The sequence below is a fragment of the Myotis lucifugus genome, unplaced genomic scaffold, assembly GCF_000147115.1.
Source record: "Myotis lucifugus unplaced genomic scaffold, Myoluc2.0 scaffold_11, whole genome shotgun sequence".
Lineage (NCBI taxonomy): Eukaryota > Metazoa > Chordata > Mammalia > Chiroptera > Vespertilionidae > Myotis > Myotis lucifugus.
In genome coordinates, this window is record NW_005871059.1 from 5,353,225 (window position 1) to 5,376,293 (window position 23,069).

General features: G+C 37.3%; 1 protein-coding gene across 1 annotated transcript in view; it reads right to left on the reverse strand.

Moving 5' to 3' along the window:
- ADGB (androglobin) overlaps positions 1 to 23,069 on the reverse strand; it is a 109,029-nt gene that overhangs the window by 40,127 nt on the left and 45,833 nt on the right. Inside the window, exons 17-25 of the mRNA XM_023750094.1 lie at positions 19,953 to 20,055; positions 17,552 to 17,693; positions 15,656 to 15,770; positions 13,648 to 13,815; positions 5,980 to 6,115; positions 5,124 to 5,249; positions 3,422 to 3,515; positions 2,538 to 2,672; positions 1,850 to 2,003 (exon numbers count right to left, since the gene is read on the reverse strand). Coding sequence (XP_023605862.1) covers positions 1,850 to 2,003; positions 2,538 to 2,672; positions 3,422 to 3,515; positions 5,124 to 5,249; positions 5,980 to 6,115; positions 13,648 to 13,815; positions 15,656 to 15,770; positions 17,552 to 17,693; positions 19,953 to 20,055 — 1,173 coding nt within the window. The remainder of the gene's footprint in view (positions 1 to 1,849; positions 2,004 to 2,537; positions 2,673 to 3,421; positions 3,516 to 5,123; positions 5,250 to 5,979; positions 6,116 to 13,647; positions 13,816 to 15,655; positions 15,771 to 17,551; positions 17,694 to 19,952; positions 20,056 to 23,069) is intronic.

Genomic DNA, 23,069 nt, shown 5'->3' on the forward strand with positions numbered 1-23,069 from the left:
TGTTTTATTTTTTAAATCTAGAATACTGTTTTGTTTTGTTTTACATAAAACAAATGAATATCTTGAGGGACACTAGTTATGTGGACATACATTGAAAAATGTTGACCAAATGTTAAAATATCTTTCAGGTGCCAAATGCTAATGCAATCATGAGCTACAAAACAATGGAATAATGATCCTCCTTACATTTAGGTGGGTCAAGATTTTTCTTAGAGGCTGCATTCAGGTCTGGAAACCACAATATGGAAGGAACAGAGATAATTTGGAGAAATATTCAAAGATCAGGAATCATTAAGAAAGGAAAACCATGCCACAAAAGGGACCACTGAAGCTGCTATTAGACATCCTCCTCCCCATTCTCTCATCCCCCCTCCCAAATTAGCTAAAATGAGAGGATAGAGGGGGGGGTAGCTACCTTTGTTACAACCCTGAATTTGCAATTAAAAATTATAGTTAAACTAGAGGCCTGGTGCATGAAATTTGTGCAAGGGGCTCGGCCCTCGCAGCCCGGCTTCGTCAGGAAAGTCTAATTAGCATATTATGCTTTAATTATTATAGATGGAAAATAAAATGGTCTTCTGCATATTGACTGAAAATGCATCATTTAGAGCTCCCCCATCACATCCCCAAATTCATGTTTAGTCACAGAAGAGAGATCTTCACTGGAGTTAATAAACACAAAACAAACCAAATCCAAACAACAAAGTATGCTACCTGTAAATAAGTATCAGATTCGTTTTTGGTTCAACTCAAATGGTCCCTACCAAAATTAGCAACTGTAAGTAAGTGTCAGTGACTAATATAAGTTTACTTACCTAGTAAAACAAAGAGCTCATTTCTAGAGTTTGATGACATTTATGACCTTGATAGAGTTGCCCCTTGAATGAAATCATCTTTTCCATATGAGTCTTTGTGATTATTTATTTCCAATAATCACAAATTAAATAAATGTTTCTATTCAAAAGGAAATCTAGGTCTTATTTTTAAAAATCCATAAAAAACTCAAAAGAGCTATTAGGTTTTTTTATGGAATCATTAAACTTTTTAATTTTTTCTATAAATCAGTACTCATTAGATAGGTATATCTTAATTTCTACAAAATAATGCATAGAATCATAGACTGATGTAGATCTCAGAAGTCAGTTACAACCACAGCTCAGAGAGAAAAGTGAAGTTCAGAGTCATACAGCTAAACAATGAAAGATCACAGCTAAAGTAGATTTCCTGGTTACCAGTGCATGTATACACTATTTTTTGTCATGATTTCCCCCCAGAGGAAATGAACAAAAACACAAATATGAGATTCAAATAAATAGAGAGGCAATGTGATTTCAGTGAATGACAGGTCGTTCACACAGCAGGAGTAATGTGCCAAGTGCTCCTCTCCTGGGAAGGAACTGTAGCCCTAGAAAATATAGGGTGTCAGGCGCTGAGTGGATGTGTAATCACAGTCATCTGAAATATTTAGAAATAGAATAAAGACCTAGTGGGAAACTGAGACAACCAGCTGATTTGATTTAGGGATAGGACTAAATGAGCTCTTTAGCTCCATTTCCATTTTAAGGGTTTGTATGATATTATGATTTCAATAATGAGAATGTCTATTGCTTTCCTTTCCTTATTTAATTTGGAGAGAAGAGAGAAGAGGGTTTAGAGGTGAATGTCCTAGCACTCACATTAAGTACATCCTGTTGTCAAATAATAGAAGTTCTATGGAACAAGACCATCATCTTATTCCTCTGTTACGTAGATTGAAGGCATCTCCACTCTACCTCCTCCGGAAACCTCTACAAAGTGCAAGCTTCTCAATGCCATTCTATCGGACAGGGAGAATAAATTTTATACCTACCTTATTCTTGGTATAAAGATAAGGCACCACTTTTTGGAACAGCTTTGGCACTTGTTCCATTGTGTCATTATTAACAACATGGAGCATACAGACTGGAATTGTAGTATATACTTTGGGAACCAAAATCATATCTTGATGAAACGAAAATATTTCTCTGTAATTACAAAAGCATGAACTTTCTCTTGACACGAATTGTAAAGAAAGTTTGAAATTAGGTTTGATACTAAGAAATAAACACATAAGTTTAAAGTTCTGAATAACTATAAGGTGCACCTATTTCTTTCCCTTAAAATGATGATTAACATATTATTTTATCATGCCAATGCAAACCTTTTCAGAAATCCAATTTTGTAAGCAATTTATGACTTTTACCTAATATGCCATTGCTTAGAAATTAAATTATTTCTTTCTATACTAAAAGCACATCAATTTATTATATTATGGCTACCATACTCATAAAATGCTCTAATAACTAACTTCACATTTTTCATATTTTGTTTAAGGAAACATGAATAAACACTTCTGTACTATCTCATTTATCTATAGCAGATGTAAATGAAATTTTAACTAAGCTGTGAAAGCAACCTGCAAGTTAATACATTTACTACGGTCATGAATAAAACTCTATTCATGTGAATATAGATGCCATTTAAGGGAGACATCACTTACCAATATATGAGAACCTTACCTGAATACTATAAACCAACTATTTGGTGGCTGGTCTGTATAAGTTACAGTATAGTCAGCAAAAGCAATCTTAGTTTCTTCATCTTGATAGCATGGATAAGATTCAATAGACTTGCACTTATTTTTAAACATTAGTCTAGAAATATAAAAACAATTTAAGTACCAATGGCAAAAGCAACCTTAAAAATAAATTCTATTTACAAAATAAGAAATTGGTAAAAATTAGCATAAAGTATGACAGTTATTGATCAAAGGGAGTTGTGGGGCTCATCAGTCATGGCATCAAGGTAGGGCAGACCACTCCAGGTCAATCATGAAAGATGTCACTCAAAGGTGCCCAAAGTAATCTGAAGTTCTTTTTCAAGGAAGAACCTAATTCATGATCCAGGGAGTAATTGTGTTTATGCCTGTGTTTCAAATATACCTCCACAGTGAACTGATCTTATACCCTCATAGGGGAGGTCATGTTTTTAGCACTTCATTTATATGAGAGTAAGGCATTGGGTGTAGTTTCTGGCCCATGTGAAATAAAAAAAAAGAAAAAGAAAAAAAAACAGAAACAAATCCATAAATACAGAGAACAAATTGATGGTTGCCAGAATGGGGTTGGAGGGATGGGTGAAAAAGAGGAAAACATGAAGTACAAATTGGTTGTTACAAAATTGTCATGGGGATGTAAAGTACAGCATAGGAAATATAGTCAATAATGGTGTAATAACTATGTACAGTGTTAAATGGGTACTAGACTTATCTGGATGATGATTTAATAAATTATATAAATGTCTATTCACTATGCTGAATATCTGAAATTAGTATAATATTGTATGTCAACTATAATTTAAACATTTTTTAAGTAAAAAAAGAAATATCATTATATTGTTTTACCTTAAGAGAGAAACTGCATACTGATCTATATTAATTTCCAATGGAATCCAAACTTTTTGAAGAACATCTGCAACACTGGCATTTTCCTTTGTGTCTAAAAATAGCAATAAAAATAACAATATAAATGCTGTAAGTTTCCTGGAAGATTATTTTGTTCAAAGCCTTCTTTCTACAAAGGAAGTTGAAACTCATGAGTCAGGTGGTATCAAAGTCATAGGCTTTATTAGCAGCAAAATCATGTATAAAATATAAAGATATATCCCTCTAGCAGACAGCATTGCTCACCATTTTATGCTTTCACTTTATTTTTAGCTTAAAAAATCATAAAATATTCTCTTATCTAATAAAATACTCATTAATGAGTTCACATCAGATCTTTTTATCGCACCAAAACTTTGTTTTGAAAAGTATCATGTGAGAAAAAATAATCCATCCAAGTTTTCTAAAAAACAAAACAAACAAACAAAAAAACAAAAAAAAAAAAACAGTGGATAATAAGATTCCACTAAGTTCAACCTAAAGAATAATCCACAAATGGCTTAAGAGTAAATGTTTTAGAAAGAAAAATGCAAATCTATAGTAAACACTTCAAATTTGATGTAAAAGACTGACATGTTTCTAATTACCTCATCTTGATTTTTTCAAAGTACTTACCAGTATCTGAAATTAATATCTTAATATATTTATTTGTCTACTATTTGCCCACCACCAGTAGAACACAAGATTCATCAGAGCAGAAACCTTGCCAATTTTACTCACTCCTATAAGGCCAGAATTTGGAACAGTGCTGAATACTCATTATTCTATAAGTATGTGCTGAATGAAAGGCGTGCAAATACTATGAAAACACTTTTAAATTGCTCAAATTTTGTCTTCATCAAGAGAAAAAATGATCATATGAATGTAACTTTTGCAGCAATTGGACAATAAAAAGTATATTTTACTGTATAGTTTATTTGAAAAATTTATAATCATTTTTCTAATAGAAGAAATATAAAAATCAGGTAACAGTAATATTTTTCTTTCACGAAACTATGCAATCTAGTTAGGTTGTGCTACATTTGTGCATGTATAGTTTTTACTGCTTAGGCAAACATTTGGATGATTCTCATTAATGTTGTAAAAGACATTTCTTACAACAAAATGTTTCAATAAAGTCGAAGAATTCTACTAGAGGTAAGGCTTTTCCTATGTAAATGTAAACAAAATTGCAGTATGAAAATAATTGTATTAATTTTTTGCCTCTGCAGTGTTTTACTGCAACAGGTTGTTAAACCTTTTCACACAATTGTTTATTTTGTGTGCACAAATATATTTGATTTAATAAATATACCAATACACTTAAAATGTATGTCTTCTAAATGTATGTTACCATGGGCATATATAGAAGCGTCTTCATTCAATTCGTTCATTCTTTCATTTACCTATTCATTGAGTCATTCATTAATTCATTCTCCCATTCATTCATTCATTCCTTTAGCAAGTATTTGTTGTGTGCTTACTCTGTGCTAAATTCTGGAAGCAAGAGAGTGAATGTACTGACAATGTACCTTGATCTCAAAGAATTTCAATATTTATAGAAATAAAAATATTTAGCCTATTCATAAAGTAACATGACTCTAAAATATTTTTCATTAATACACGCACAAATATTCATTGATATATAGGCAAGTTCATTTTATAAGTGATTGGAAAATTATACCTGGTGTCCTAGCTTTCATAAGCAATCTCACGTAAGTCCCTCTCCATGCGGCTTGAATTTTAATTGCTGCTGCTACTGCCTCTTTATCATTTACTGGCATGTAATATTTCACTTCAGTGAATTCTGCTGGACATAGAAAAATAAACTTTGCACTGAAAGTTATATTTAATCTCTTCCCCAATTTTCAATGTCTTTAACTACTAAAGCCCTCTGACATATAAGGCGCCACCACCATAGATTTATTATTTTATTTAACATTGTCCTCTGTACATGATCCTTGTTTAGAAAATAACTGTTCTGGAGAAGGTAACACTAAATACTGACACCTTAGTGAACTACTAACAAGTCTTCTGTGAAAGTAGCAAGAGGCTTCTCTCAAAATTAAAAGAAAATGTTAAAAGGGTGGAAATACAGTGGAGTATTGGGAGAGGCGGGAAAGGAATATTACTTGGATCAGAAAAACTTTCCAGAATCCCTCAAATCATATTGTATATAGGGTATACCAAAAATGTATACACACACTTTGAATAGTAATAAAGGCAGTGTACATTAAAATACATTTCATTTTCAAAACTGAGCTATCAGCTTTTAAAGTATGTATACATTTTTTGGGGGGGGCACCCTGAATATTAGGGAATTTCATACCTTTTAAGGCCAGGAACAAATGAAACAAGGAGATTTTGGATGTATGTGTGGTAGGGGACACACAAGAACCTTGGAACCCTGTGAGCATCCCAGAGCACACCTTGAACTCTACAATTCCACAAACACTTTGAGTGCACTTCTCTCAAATTATTTCTCCTATGTGAGTATGGGAATTTTTTTTGTCTAATAATTATCTAAAATTAATCAGTACCTACAGAAGGCTCTTCCAAAAAGGAATCGAGTGCATCCAAGTCCAAAACCATAGCACGGAATGCAAATTTAAAGGATGAAGGAGGTTTCGTTACTTGAGCTTTTTTCATTAAACGCCATAAGGAAGTGTGAAAACACTAAAACAGAAATAGGTTAGTGTATTTTTTAAACCAAGAAAATACTATTACCTGGTCAGAGAGGTCTAAAAAACTTCAGATACTCTAAAAGTTTAAAAAATATATTTCTCAGATATATGCACAATCTACAAAAAAACTCTTCAAAGTCTCACTCACCCAGGAAGAAACCAAAATAATCATATGACTTTCTAATCTCATAAAATGTTATCACTAATAACAATTTTTATAATGTATACTCAATCAAAATATAACATTAAACTGGTTGAAATGATTCAGAATAAGATAAAAAATAGTATGGTCCTTGAGTTTAAGCAAGTTAAATACAGTATTTCATAGATTCTAAGATGCCATCTATTGTAAGAAACTATTATTTCATGTGCTACAGGAAAGAAAATAGACTACTTAGAGTTTTTATCACTTTCTTATTATCTATGAGTATTTACTTCTTATTGAAAAAGCTCTTTTAGATTTAGACACAGTTTTTCATCATTTATCACACTTAAACACACATGAAAAATAAAACAATCTACATAAATTGGTTACATATTCCAAAAACTTATTCAAACTCATACTTTTACAAATTATTTTTTGATAATACTTAACATCGTTCTTTGATTTCCATAACTGATATTTTAACCTTCCTCTAGTTTTGTTAAAAACATGTTTTTCGCTCTAGCCATTTTGGAAAGAGCATTGGCCTGTGGACTGAAGGGTCCAGGTTCGATTCCGGCCAAGGGCATGTACCTCAGTTGTAGGCTCCTGGCCCTAGTAGGGGGCATGTGGGAGGCAATCAATAGATGTATCTCTCTCACATCCGAGTTTCTCTCTGTCTCTCCCTCTCCCTTCCACTCTCTCTAAAAATCAATGGAAAAATATCCTGGGGTGAGGATTAAACAAACAAACAAACCCCAGAATGTTTTTCTTTCTACTGCTTATAAAATTATTTACATGTAATAAAAGAAAATACTTAACATCTGTTTTTCCTATATAATGTGTCCTTCATGTTATCAAAGGCTTTGAAGATGCATCATTGCCTAAAGAATATTCTAGTTTTGTCCCTGGGGTTTTCTGAAGCCACTGACCCTCATTCAGAAAGTGTTGGTGCTGGCTCATTTTTTATCTTGCTAAAGACAACTGATGGAATGATTTTAGACAACAATAAAAACGCATATTCCATCTTGCAATGTTGTTTCATGATTTTTAACCTAAAATGCTGAGGGATTCCATTTATCCAGTCAAGCCACTGAGAATAACAATGAAACCACAACACATTTCTGCTGGTTTACTTTCAGCTATTTCCCTGTCCACAGGAAGCGCTATGCTAAGTGTATTATGCAGAGCTCCTGGGGTACCATTTGAGGTGACTTTTTGTCAATCACACCTTTCTCTCTTTTTGTTGTTGTTGTTGTTGTTTAAGCCTTTAAGGGAGTCATTTTGGTATGAGGAAAATCTCTCTTCCTTCACATTTTTTTGAGAATCTCTATTATGCCATTTAATATTCTTCCCAGAAGGATTAGGCTTTTGTCAAATGATACACATAATGACACATCTTTTGAAGCAATGATGATATGAAACCTCATAAACAAGTCCACAAGCACAGAGAATTTAGAGGTCACCTGACAAGCAACAATTATAAGGAACCACCAATTATAGCACACACTCTGATTTCATTCTGATCTTAAAGCGTGAAATACGGTTCCTTCAAAGGCAAATGACTGATACAGTTCCTGCTTAGTGCACATCTTCTGACAACTCTTCACTCCTCCCCATATGTATAGAAACCAGCACCTAATCGCATAACCTGTATTTGTATCTGCCCCATCACCCGGCAATCGTAGGCAATCCTGAGTGCAAGTGGTTAATCAAGAGCAAATCATTGTCACTTTGGCCAATAATATAAAATCAGGACCAAGACATTCTAGACTTGCCTCATATGGGAAAAGGATGTAAAATGGAGGAGCCATATTTTCCATGATATGAACTTAGGAGTAAAGAAAAGACATTTATAAATAGAAAAAGAAAGGAAAGTTCTAGGGGTCTTCTGTTCCCTCTTTGCAGTTCCGCACTGAGTCATTCCTATCCTTAGGTGTCAAATAATGTCCCTGTATTCTTGTAATAGATCAACATACGCACATCCAGCTTCTTGAAGCTTTCTATGACATGCTAAAAATGTCCTAAATATTTCAACATTCAAGATAAAAATTGAAAAAATCAATATATAAGTATGTTAATCCTTTTACTCTGTTACACTTGAGAGCTCATAGTCCTTGATCATCTTCATTCTATAGTCCATCACTCTGGTCTATAAGTGAATGCTGCTGATTCAGTGAACTCTTTCTGTGGGCAGAAAGTGGCCAGTACTCTAAATTCATGATTAAGACACATGCATGCTAGAGAGTGGGGAATAATCCCTATAGAGATTCATGAATTTACCACATCAATGGAGATTTTAGGTGTCCAGAGGGCTGTATATGCTGAGACATCCCCTCTAAAGTAAAGCATAAGATATTGCAATGAAGAAAAAGGACAATGCTTGGTGGTCCTCTCTGGATTGTGGTGGTAGAATATTGTGCTTTGGGGAATATTATTCTAAAGAACGTACTGAACGATTCAAAGAACCATCAGCTTTGCGGGAGATCCAAAGCAAGAGAGCGGTCTGCTGGAGGTTTAGACAGGCCAGGAAAGACAGAAAGATCACCTGGTCCAATTTTTGTCATAAACATGCTAATGAAAGACCTCCTAGCACACACACAAATGTGATTTACTAGTGGGAGAGTGCTTATCCATGGGATGCTTATAACACAATGCACCTGATTTGTTGAGAATACCTTGGAATCTATTGATTTATGGAACTTGGCTCTCTGAAAAATGTCATATAGATGTGTAATTTTCAAAATATAAGATGAAGAGATTTCATTACCACAATAGCTCCCTACTGTGTAAATGATGCATGCACAAAGGCCCCTTTGGTAGCAGGGATAGTGAGTATGAATGGGCCCAACAGCATGGGCCCTCTTCCACCCAGGCTGAGCTGTCTAACCTGTCGGCAACAGAAACTGACTGATCCTTTGATATGGTGCTGTCCCCTGAGGAGCCCAGTCAGCCACTTGGTGACAAGTTGTTTCAGTGGACTTCTATCAAGGAGAGGCAGCAAGCCCTTCTAGAATTGATACTTAACTCAGATATGAGTTTGCTTTTCCTGTGCTCAGTACCTCTGCCAACACTATCTAAACTGTCACAGAAAATTTGATTTACAAACATGGGATCCAGCCTAACATCTCTTGGACCAAGGGTCACATTATACAGATTTAACTACCGGGAAATGTTTGGAACCCATTGGTCCTAACATATATCATAGATAGAATTGATAAAATTTTAGGTAGATTGGAATGGCATATAAAAGGCTCAGCTAAAAAATAAATGCCTGGAGGTGACACCCTGCATAACTGAAGCAGTACCTTCCAGGATGCAGGATGCATGTACAGAACCATAGGCCAATATGTAGTGCTCTATAGATAGTAGCTAAAACAGACCTAGGATTTAAAAATGAGAAGTAGGACTGTCTCTCTCACCATCATGTCACTCATTTGCCATAATTAGTGTTTTCTGTCCACACAACAGGGAGTTTGCTGGAATGGAGGATCTGATTCCTGGAGTTGGGTAGCAGGGAAAGACCCCACCAGGCAACACAACATAATTTACAATAAATCTTAACTATGACATATGACTCATGCTAAGGACAAGACTGAGTTCTTCATCCTGGTGGACAAGCAGGAAAAACAGAACTAATATAACAGAGTTGGGGAAGAACAGGGTTTCTGCCACAAAATGGGGACAGGAAGAATTATGTCTGCATTTGCTCAGATACTTCTTGGTGCTTCTACAAAAATGATTAATTGTAGCAATCACGGCCTGATAAGAGTAAGGCAGTCAAGATCTTGTATCTATCAGATGGGTGGTCTCAGTCACCCATCAGGCAACCAACTAGATCAGATGAAACACTGGCTGGAAGAAAGGGGAGATCTAGAATGGGATGGGAAGGAGAGGAGAGAGGTGTTAAAGACCAATCATGGCCAGCGGCCAGCAGTGGGCTCTATTGTTGCCTTGCCAGATAATGATTTAATAATTTTAGAGCTTGTGACTACCACCTTGAGCCACCATTTTAAGAGTGGATGACAGAGTTCACCTAAAGAAGGCACAATCATACTGGTTCAAGAGGCGGATCACGGCAGATATTTCTTGTATATTATTCATGCCCCAGGTGAATGGTTTTCGATTGGGAGTGATTTGTATCCCAGGTAAGATTGCCAAATAAAAACAATAGGATGCTGCAAAGGAAAAATACAACTAAAAAAATGAGACACTGCCCTAGCTGGTTTGGCTCAGTGGATAGAGCGTCGGCTGCGGACTGAAGGGTCCTAGGTTCGATTGATTCTGGCCAAGGGCACATGCCTGGGATGTGGGCTCGATCCCCAGTAGGGGGCGTGCAGGAGGCAGCTGATCAATGATTCTCTCTCATCATTGATGTTTCTTTCTCTCTCTCTCTCTCTCTCTCTCTCTCTCTCTCTCTCTCCCTCTCCCTTCCTCTCTGAAATCAATAAAGAAATATAAGAAATAAATAAATAAATAATGAGACACTTAATTCTCCTTATGAAAAATAAGGGAAGAGGATCCTGTCTTCCCTTTTCTTAGAAAACTTATCATTTTAAATTTTTTCTCTCTCTTTAAAATGTATGCAATTCTTTATAAAAGCTAAATAAGCCCTTGCCGGCTTTAAGATACAGAAATATATTTTTCAAGGACCTTGGAATCATCTTTTTGAAAAGTAATCTTCTGGGAGATGACACCACCATTTCTAGTATCTAAGTTGCAAAAACTACTTTTGTTATAAATACTAGAGAACTTTATTTTTCTTTTGAATAGAGTCAATTAGTAAACTCAGTCAAGCAGCCCCAATACCAAGTGCATTTAGTAATCACTCTGTGTGAAGGATGGTGCTATCAAGTTTTTTTACTAGTCACCATCTATCTTTAGAACATGTCTGTAATGGGCTATATGTGCTTGGCCATGCAAGAGGGTGAGATTTCTTTCTGTCTTGGTAATCTGTTTCACAGATTGATGTGATGTGCATTTTATCCTGGTTTAATACTCATTCAATGACAAAATTATCTTCTTTCCCTTCTATTTTCATAGAGAGGTTTTATGAGGAGATTTTGTTTTTAATTACCTTTCCCCAACAAAACCCAATACCCAGTTAAATTGGAATAATACATTAAATATTTTTGTATAAATAATTTTAGTATATGTCCTATTTATTGTACATGTTGTTTGTTAATATAAAAATTAAAATTTAACTTGCTGAAATAACTTGAGAACATAGGCCTGACATACTTCTCAAAAATTAACTCAAAATCTACTAATGACAGAAATATAAAATGCAAAGCTATACAACCCCTAAAAGATAACCTAGGAGAAAACAGTGAGTATGGATATGGCAATGACCTTTTAGATGAACACTAAAGGCATGATTCATGAAAAAAAGAATTGATAAGCTAGACTACATAAAATGAAAAACTCCTGCTTTGTGAAAGAAAATGTTAAGAGAATAAGATGACAAGCCATAGAAAGGGAGAAAATATTTGCAAAAGACACATATAATAAAGAACAATTATCCAGATTATACAAAGAACTCTTACAACTCAACAATAAGAAAACAAATAACCTGGTTAAAAATGGGCCAATGAGCTGAACATGCAACTCACCCAAGAAGACATGCAGGTGGTATTAAGCATATGAAGATGGTCCACATCGTATGTCATCAGGGAAATGAAAATTAGGACAACAACCAGATAACACTACACACTGGAAAAGCCAGGACGTGGGACAGAAACAACTCCTATGGCTGCTGAGGATATGGAGCCACAGAAGCTTACTTTCATTGCTGGTGGGAATGAAAAAGCCGCTAAACATTCTTTTATTATGAGCCAGCAGTCATGCAGGCTAGTATTTACCCAAAGTAGTTAAAAACTTATGTTCATACACACACACCTAATACATGGATGTGTGTAGCCACTCTATTCATAATTGTCAAAACTTGAAAGCAGCCAAGATGTCCTTCAGCAGGTGAATGGATAAACTGTGGCACATCGAGACAATGGAATATTATTCGGCACTAAAAAGAAGAGCTATCAAGCAATGAAAAGACATGGAGGAATCTTAAAAGTATATTACTAAGTGGAAGGAGCCGATTTGAAATCATAATGTATGATGCCAGCTATAGTATAAGACATTATGGAAAAGGAAAAACCATGGAGAGAATGAAAAGTGCAGTGGTTGCCAGGAGCTGGGGTGAGGGAAGAATGAGTAGGTAAAACACAGGATTTTTAGGTCAGTGAAAATACTCTGTTTGCTATCATAATGATGGATACATGTCATTATACATGTGTCTAAATCCATAGGATGTACAACACCAAGAATGACCCCTAATGTAAGCTAAGGACTTTGAGAGATAATGATGTGTGAATGTAGGTTGATCGATGTAACAAATGTCCCACTGTGGTGGGGATGTTGCTAATGGGGGAGGTTGTACCTGTGTGTGTGTTTTTGGGGGCGGGAGAGCGGGGGGGCAGGGAGAGTATCTCTGTAACTTGTCAATTGTGCTGTAAACCTAAATTATCTAAAAATGTCTTTAGTAAAAATAAAAGAAATAACATTAACCAGGTGCCATGTATTTTTATTTGCTAGATCTGGCAATGCTACTGCCCAGGGGACATCTCACAATGTCTGAAGCCATTTTTAGTTGTCAAAACAGGATGCTACTGGCATCTCGAGGCCAGCCATGCCCCACAACAGAAATCATCTGGCCCGACATTTCAATCATGTCTGGATTGAAAAACCCAAACCTAGCGGGTACCACGGAGTCTTTCTGTTTCACTCCCTCGATGCTTTCTGTGAAGCCAGAACACTACTCAGACCCCCCACCCCCACCCCCGAGGAAGTTTTAACTGTGGGGAAGTTACGTTGCCCCTAGGAGTAACCATCTGTCAGTGGAAAAAGAGTTGAAAGAGTTGGTGGGTGTGTCACCATCTCCCATCCTTTAGTGGGACCCTTCTGAAAATATCCTAATTCATCTGCATCCCCTGGACAATTCAGCCACAGCAGCCCACAGCAGCCAATATCACATTCTTTTTTTTCTGATTTATTAAATTTATTGAGGTGACATTTGTCAACATGAACATATAGGTTTCAGGTGTGAGTTTCTATGTTACAACATCTGTATATTGTACCATGTGCCCACCACCCAAAGTCAAATCTTCTGTTACCATATAGTAGGACCTTCTTCTCCAGCCCACTTCCCTCTGGCAATAAGTCAGTCAGAATACCACATTCTTTATCATCTCACTCTGCCTATTCCATCATTTCTGCTTCCCCCCAAATTGCCTTCATCCACAATATTTCTCAGGCTCTGATTTGGGAGTCACTTTCTATGAGAAAGTCTCCTCCTAAGAAGATCATGTGGTGAACGTGCTTACCCTGAAGTGCTGTGCAGTTTGCTCTTTGTTGTGGAGGGGCACCGGGTAGTGGGCTGTCTGTAGGTCCTTCAGAGCTGCAGGGAGTTTGCCCTTGTCTTTGAAATTAGCAATCACATTTCCAACAGCCTTCAAAATCGTGAGAGCCTGCTCTGTAAAACGGAAGCTCTCCTGTGAAGACAAGGCATCACAGCCAGCCTCACTTTCATGTAGTCAAGTGGAGTTAGGTTAACAACAATTTCATTTCTGTGAATATATTAAGTCTCTATTACATGGCTGATTCAATAGTTACTCATGGAGAAGTTATTTCACCACGGCCGTTCGCTGGGTGGTGTTGTCTCCGAGATTTCAAACAAGGAAGTGGTTCCTGCTGCAGTGGGAACACATAGGAAGACTACGTACCTGATATTGGAGTTAGGGGGAGCTTCTCCACAGTATTAAGATCCAGACTTAGTTCTGAAGAATATCTAGGGATTAGTCTGACAAAAACAGCATGGGGTCTGAGGACAGATGGGCAGGGAAAGGTCCAGGAGAGAGCAATAAAGATCAAGAAAACAAGATGGTTGCCCAGCCAGTGTGGCTCAGTGGTTGAGCATTGGCCCATGAACCAGGAGATATGCAGGGAGCAGCTGATCAATGATTCTCTCTCATCTATGTTTCTACCTCTCTCTGCCTCTCTCGTTCTCTCTCTAAAATCAATAAAAATATATTTTTTTTAAAAAAGAAGAGGGCGAACTAGCATGGGATGCTGGCTCCTTCCTGCTACCAACTAGGAAGAAACAATAAAAGTCTGTCCCCTTTTGCTTTTTCATTAGAATCAAAGAACACTGGGGCCTGGCCTTGAGCCCAATAATTTTATAAGATGGAGGAGTTGATAACCCCAGCGAAATAGAGGTTCACAGACCAAAATAACTAAGCACCTAGGAAGTTAAACCACCAATGAGAGAAACGAAGCAGGAAATCCATGCGATCTAAAGCAGTTATTTTTTTAGAGAGAGAAAAGACCAAACAAGAATTTAAAATAAGCAGGGTAAACATAATGAAGGTAATGAGGGACCTCTATTAATAACGTGGGCTTGCTGTTCTTCCCTTGTGTCCATTGAGCAGGAGGGAGAGGCTGGTGAGAGATGGTGCAGCAAAGATTGGAGGCAACCACGGGGCAGCCTGCACAACCACTGTCCAGAGAGGCAAGAATGCATAACCTCAGCTTGACTGGGCCACGGAAATACAGCAGAAGGGAGTTGATTTTAAGCCATTTTATGCTGCCCTGACCAAGAGTTTACTCTCTGGCTGAGAAAATCCCATCTTGTTACTATGAAACTGTGCTATGTAGGAGATGGATTGGGGGAAGGAATAAAGCTGACTTTTGTAGTGGGAAGGCCCTATGCAAATCTGCCCCCCAAATGTACATACCTACATATCTAAAGAGGGTACCACTGTCTAAAACCGAGACAGGCCCTCGGGGGAGGTGCTGAATCCATTAACCTCCTCTCTTCCTTCAGAAACCAAGGAGAGGCCATGAGGAGGAGGAAGGGGAGATGAAGGAGAGGGACAGAACCTTCCATGATCCTCTCCTCCTGAATCCCAGGGACACACACTGCAGGTTCCTCAAGCCAAGGGAGAGGTATAATATCAAATTTTAAACTGTATTAAAAAGGACTGTACTGATCCTTCTACCTCCCGAAAGACCACTAATACGATGGAATCTATGTGAAATGTTTACAGATGTGAAAGAGGATTCAACAGAGCAGAGGTGAAGGTAGTTTTTAGAGAAAAGCTAAACTTATTTTATTTGCATCCCTAGAGAGTTTAGAGTGTTTATTGTACATGTCATATTCAGGAATTTCTTGCAGAATATACTCATATTAGTTTTAAAGGGTTAAAAATGGGTAAGTCAAATATAAAATAAGAACATGGTTTAGTGCAAATTCTTTGAAAATAAGACACACACACACACACACACACACATACACACACACACACACACGTCACAGTTGCTAAAATTATTTACCAGCTCAAAGTTGGGCAGCACCACATCCTCATCCCCGATGACGAAATTCACCATGCTGCAGACGTGTACGGAGTGCCCGATGGGCGAGTACGCAGTGAGGAGCAGCAAATGCCTCCTAGAGAGAATGGAGAATGCTGAGGACCAAGGGCTTCCTTTGTTGGAATTCTTGCCTCTGTGTGTTTCTTGATGACAGTTTGTGCCCAAAGTTAAACATTAGTAAGCAATGACTTCTTTAACACAGATGGAATAAAGCCCTTTGAATTTTCACTGTAAAGAGCCATCAGATATCATAGAAACTACATTTCACTGTCAGACAAAAATAGTTACACTAAGTGACAGATGTACACACTGTGGTGGAACCTCTCACACACTGCAGTCACATTGGGAAAGACACCTCTCATGTTTCCTGAACAACCATAATTCACGGTGTAGGACTCTGTAGATTTCATAGTCACTTTCTCACAAATACATACTTTCATGAATGTGGTTTATGTCTCTCCTGCCAGGTTGCAGGGTCATTGAGAGCAGGTGATTCATTTCTCTCAGTTATTGAGCAATTAGAGCACGTTCAAAACACACATGTTGACAGTTGAAGCCCAGTGGAGGAAAACGTGAATATAAGAAGATTCTTTATTAGTTCCCTGACCTTAGTTGTCTCGATGAATGAGCACTCAGAAAGAGAAAGATTTCTAAGAGAATCTCTCCATGCCAGAGTTTTTAAGGCAGATGTAAGAATTATTGAAGTTTTTAAATTCATTATATTTTAATAAATATTGTATGCTTGCCATAGATTACTTTAGCAGATGATTTTGTTGCTTCTGCTTTTTTTTTTTTTTGTACCAGAGCCATAGCTTGTCATTGATCACATAGAATTAACATGATTGATCTTGGGAAATCCAGGAAAAATATTTAATTCATCTAAAATATGAGGTAATATTTTGAATTTTATTTACCAAAATCAAAAACACTCTTTGATTATTCCTGTTTTCTTTAAAATGGAAAATGTGATGCGATTAGTCAACTTTATCTTAATGAAAAATAAAACTACAAGTAAAATGAAAAATAAACTGCAGATAAAACTATGGTTTGGCAGGGGAAATGCTCTCTTTCTCAATCTTTTTAATAAAATCATGGTTCTTGCTAAGAAATATAATATTTACAAGAAAACTAAAAGGATTTTTTAATAAATGAATTTTAGGAAATTCTGGATTAAATAAATTTAATCCATATGTTTTACTAAAGAAATTACTAGTCTGACAATTATGAATCTTCCAGAAGAGGTTTTTTTGTACAGCATTTTTTCAATTTATTTGTTCTCAAGAACCATAATGATAGACTTGTTTGCCGGGGTTCTTGTTCCAGCATCTAGAAGGGTTCAGAAATCTGGAGAAGGGCTGTGTGTAACTTAATAAAGAGTCCAAAGACGAAGAATAATTTTGAAAGGCATTTTGGGGGTCAGAGGAGCCTAGCTAAAGAAACTAAGATCTCCTTGTCTCAGGACCCCATGCTTTTTATTAACACAAATTGTCCTGAGGCGAGCAGGCATACACACATCAAAGGGTCAGGTTTCATTTACAGAGTCCATTGTCAGATTGGAAGAATTTGCCTACGGCTGTTCAGGTGTTTGGCCAGTAGGAGGCAATAACATGTAGATTAAGATGCCCTGAGCGGTCTGGCAGCAAGCAATCATCCCTTTTCAGGTTTGGGGACATGCCCTTGCCACTCCAGATGATTCAGCCCTTGCTGACATGCTGGAATTGGCTCCCGGAGCTTGTTCTTTATCAAATCACATTAGGGAACAATATCTGAGATTCCTTATTGTTTAATTACTTAATAATTAACAGCTTACAAGACTTTAAAAATTCCTACTTTGAGAAAATTAAAGTCATTCCATACCCAATAGGCAGGCGAACCATAGATGCCTTGGTGTTATAAGTATAAATCTTCAGAATGACGTCACGTGGCTTCACAGATTTCCAAAAAAATGTTTCAACTATAAGCAGTCCAGGCTCTACCTGGGGGCTGTCTTTTGTAAGAGCTAGAAAAAGTGAAACATATTAAAATTTTATTGTTAGAGTGTAGCTGGCCTTCATTTCACAACATTAATCATAATAACATCAGGAAATAGAGATGTTCTAATATTTTCATAAAACATTAGAAATTACTCTGGGTAATTATTTATTGGAAATAATATTCAAGTGGAATTCAGATCTTCCTTCCTCATAAGCATCTCCTCAGGTGAAGAAACCAGGGATGGGAACGTGAGGAACAGAGCAGGCAAGGACATTTATTGGAGTGAACCATCACTTTTATTATCTATGGCAGTAATTAGAATATACCTCTAGATGTACTTAAAAAAAAAAAAAGGCGTCAAGATTTTCCTAAGAGGGTGGCAAAGCGAGGTCAAAATAGTCCATTGTTTATCAAAGGTTTAACTTTTGATTCTTAGCTTTGACTGGGTGTATAAATAGCAAATAATTAACATATATTTAATGTTAATATTATGTGTTTGCTCTTAAAATACATAAAAATACTATTTTTCATCTGTAGCTGAGGGCAAAATACATTTTAAATTTTTAAAAAAATGATTGAGATAAAATTGATATATAACATTGCACTCTTTTAAGGTGAACAGCATAATGATTTGATATATGCTATATCATGAAATGATTATCACAGTAAGTTCAGTTACCATCCATCACCACACATCATTTTTTTTTTTTGTGATGGGGACTTTTAAGATTTACTGTCTTATTACTTTAAAATACACCATACAGTATTTTTAACTATAGTCACCTCTGGGACTTATCTTTTTACCTTATTTTCAGATAATACTCAAGCTGAGTATATAAGGGTCCCAACATGACCCAAAGCACCTCTATACACATAGAATTTAAATGTTTGAGGACATGGTATGGCTTCGGAGCTCTTGTTTAGGTAGAACTACTAAGCCTACACCACTAAAGTTTGAAAAGTTTATTAAACAAGTATTTATTGCTCACCTGCTATATTCTTGATACCATTGAAAACATTGGTTATATCTCAGTGCAAAGGCATAGTCTCTGCCCTCGACGTTGGTAGGACTTTCAATATGAAGCACTCAAAAATATGTATTGTACTGTTAATTTTAGTTAGAGATAAATGTTTTAAGAAAACAAGCCAAATAATTAATATTTTGTGCAAATGTGTGTGTGTGTGTGTGCAAAGGGCTGGTCTTAGTGAGAAGCAGGAACAGTCCATCCCTTAGAAGAGGAGGGAGGCCGACTAAAGCTGAGGAGAGTCCATTATGGGAGGATGAGGCAGACCATTTCTGAATTTTTTTCTATCTCTTCAGTAAAAACATCATCAGTTGAAAATAAGTAAGGATGAGAGTGGGTAGAGAACATCTGAAGGGAGAGATTTGAAGGTCTAAGATAGACATCCAGAAAAACGAGAGTGGGAGAATAAACACACTTGAGAAATGTCATCGGTGCCCCAAGGCCTTTTTGAGAGCTGAGGTCCTCGATTTAAAGTGAAGCTAGCTGATATGGTTATTTTTTTTCTTCAGTCACATTCAGCTGCTCTGATGTAACCACAGGATTGGTGCAGAGTTCCACTGTTGAGTTCACCCAATATTGTGATTTCCCCAGGAACGTCAGATGAGAGGGTTGAGGTACATGTGAGAATACAATTATAATGGTGGAGCATGGAAAATATACTGGTAATGAGAGAAATAAAGACATGAGGAGAGTAAAGAAAAGGAAAGAGAAAAGTGGTAGAGTCAATGGATGGTAGTCCCAGTGAAGTCAAACAATTGTAGGAGTGAGAGTTCCCAAGAGAGTGAACTGGAGAATCAGGGGGTGGGAGGATGGGGGGAAGGGGGTTTGTAATAGAGCTTGAAATTGAGATGATGGAGATGATGCAGTTATTGGTACAATGAGTTCTAAAGTATAATCATGAAAGTAGGTGGATGAGAAAAAAAGATCTTTAGAATTGTCAAAATAAAGAAAAAACAATTCATGTTCTTCAATATAGATTTTGAAAGAATTGAAGAACAGGGTGACTAGGTGTGCCAAGGAGGTGAACAGATGACCGCAGGAAGAGGTGTGGGTGGTAAAAGTGAGCACAACCCTTGATGTTTGGGGAGCAAGACGATGACAGGAGATATACACACCATCTCCTATAATCATCTGAAGAGGGTCTGACGAGGAAAGAAGTTCCTTCATACAGGGCCTTAAAATCTCATTATTGTATTTCCCCTGGACTGAATGAAAGTGTGCTGGGCTTTCAGTCTATAATTTCCTCAGAGCTCGCTTACCTCCAGATTCTCCCCAGCGTACCAACACAGAAAAGCAAATGAGTAGTTCAATAGGTTTTAGACTATCCACAAAGAGATAGTAGGACACACGCTCGTCTGAGAACTGCAAGAAATCAGACCAAACATTGAACTTAATATTCGCCTATAAGTGCTGTATTCCCCACTTCTCATAATAATACAACATCTAACATTTACAGAGAACTTGCTGTGTTCCAGACACCACAATAAGTTCTTTACAGGTTTCGTGAGATGAAGAAAATCATACGGAGTGAATGTTGGCAGGTTCTATAGTACCAGTGTGGGATTGGTCCCACATCAGTGTCAAAGCTCATCTCCATGAGTGATGAAAGGGGCGTGCTTGTCCCAGAAATAGAGAGGAGACTGGACCCAGGCTGAGCGATGCTCAGAGAACGGGTCCCTGATAGGCAGAGAGGCCACAGAGTAACTTTGGCAGAGAAAGGAAGTGTGTAATGGGGACGTATTAAGGTAGTTTACAGAGTGTTAATGTCATATAAACCCTCTCTTCCTTCTTTCTACAAGATCTTCAGAAATATATCCGCTGCATGCTAAGGCACCAGCCTGCATTTTTGTTTTGGAGATGGAAGAAAGTACTGAGCTAAACCGAAAATTCCCTTAAAGGACAGCCACATAAGACTTACATATACATGATCTCAATCCATCCTATATGGTACTAATAGCCATAACTATGGATGAAAAAACCGAAACACAGAAAGGGTAAGTAATTTTCCAAAGGTCACAGAGCTCGCAAGTAGCAAAACTGAGATTCAAAAGTCAGTCTTTCTGTCTACCTGACCCCAAGACTAGTAATCTTGACTATTGTGCTATTATTGCATCTCAGATTCTCAGTGCTTCAACATAACTTTGAGATATGGTATATGGTAAATATGTTAAATTAATTTAACTGTAGCTATACTTTAAACACTTTTCATATTATTTTACCACAATATTTAAATAACCAGTTAAAATATGGAAGAAAAATCTCTAGTATTACTGTGAAAATGAAACCTTGCTATTTAATCAAATATGACAAGATTGCTAGGAATGCTTCATAGGGTGTAACAATGGTTCAATGATTGCTTCCCCAGTATTTTGCAATACTTAGCGTTTGACACTTTATTTCCCTTGTTTCTGTTTAGCTATGGCATATTGGGATAGAGACAGTTGTTTCAAATATTCACTATCTAAACGTATGAAGGACCCTGGGTTGGCCAGCCCTGTGTGCATGCCTGAGTGAATTTTCTAAGCAGAGTTCATTTGCTGTCATTTTTAAGGGTCTGAGAATTTTGGGGTGGGATGGCTTTGGAGACCATGTGAAAAGACTGCCCTGGTGCCACACAAGGCACCTTTGAGAGCCCCTGCCTCACCCCAACACTGAGCACCAAGGGAACATCTAAGGAAGGTGCCCCAGGAGAGGCCTCAGGCTCCATGCTCCCAGCTCACTTGGTCATGGTGCTGTGGCCATTAAAATCAGGAATCCTGGCCTCAGGTTACAACCAGTCCTGCCTTAAAGGCCATACTAAATGTCTTTAAGTTTGCGTTCCAAAAATGCTAAGAAAAAGTTATCATTTTCTCACACCATTGATGTTAAAAAAGAAAATCAGGGTAATGAAGAGAATCATATAGAGATATCATCATTTTATTTTATCAAGCTGGGACTTTAAAATTAAAACAATATATATTTACCATCACTTCTTAAAAATAGGATCAGCATAAAGAACAGTTGGCCATTTTTCAAACACATATACCTATAAATATATTAGAATGGTTATGTATATAATAAACACTCATATGCAAACTGCCCTTAGTAATTAATAATGGCAGCCATTTATTTTCACTTACTGGCAGGCATTCTTCTAAGTATTTTACATACATTATCGCTTACCCTCCAACTTTATGGTGCAGGTCTGTTATTACTGCCATTTTACAGAGAAAAAAACTAAGGCAAAGAGAAGTTAAGCAACTTGCTCAGAGTCCCTCCCCAAGTGGGACGCAGATTCAAAACCAGACAGTGACGCCCAGAGCCACTCATCTGCTCCTCACCTGCGAGAACTGCGCAGGCATCAACACAGTTCTCAGGATGCTTGTGCCACTTACTCAGTTTGGTGATCTTGGGCAATTTACTCAACCTTGATCTGCCTTAGTTTCCCTACCTGAAAAACGATCACAATAGTCCTTTCACAGGCTTTGCTATAGGAGCTAATGCCATGACGAGCCCAGTTCAGGGATGGCAACAGAGTAAGCGCCTATAAATAACTATCATTTTATTTTTACCAATAGTTTGAACGTGGATATATTGCTAAGTTAACTGTAAACTGTATAGTACTCTCACGGCATACTCTGGGTTCAGTTATTTGCAAATAAAAGTTTTGCCTACCCCACCCCCAGTCATTACTACAGATTTGAGTCTTACTTTCAGATCGGGCAGCTGGCTAAAGGGTCCCTCCTGAGGAATGCTCGAAAGCTTTTCTCTGCCCGTGTAGTCATCCAGTCCAAGTGCAACAGGAAAAGTCATAGCCAAGACTCCCGACTTCCCCCAATGCTGCCTACTTCTCCCGGAGGTGTGGGGCAAGCAACATGCCAATTTCAGAACAATTTGGTTTCCCAGAACGTGTTTCAGAGTTTTCCAAAAAATTCCCCTCAAGGTGAGATTCGTTCATTCATTCACTCAACAATGTTTTATGGAGTGTGAACCTCATGCCAGGATGGGTATTGCAATAGTACACAAAGGGGCAGCGCTCTTCTCCTAAAGATGCTGATACTAGTTGGGTGGGAAGGTGAAGGGACATGGAGAAGTAGTCAGGCAGTTAGAATGGAGAGAGGTCTGTGTCTTGGTGAGAATAGGTTCTACAGTGTCTGTGGAGTCACGGAACTTGATCCAGATTTTATGGCCAGGGAAGGAGGTCAGACAGGGTCAAGGACATCCATGCTGTTATGAGGGATTTATAGGCATGAGTTAGATGAAAGCAATATGAATAAAGGAGGATGAACTCCCAGCAGAGGGAAGAACATGGGCAAAAATAACATAAATGCTAGTGAAAAGTGTGCTATGTTTTAGGAACTGCACGTATTTCAGTAAACAATTGAAATCAAATATAG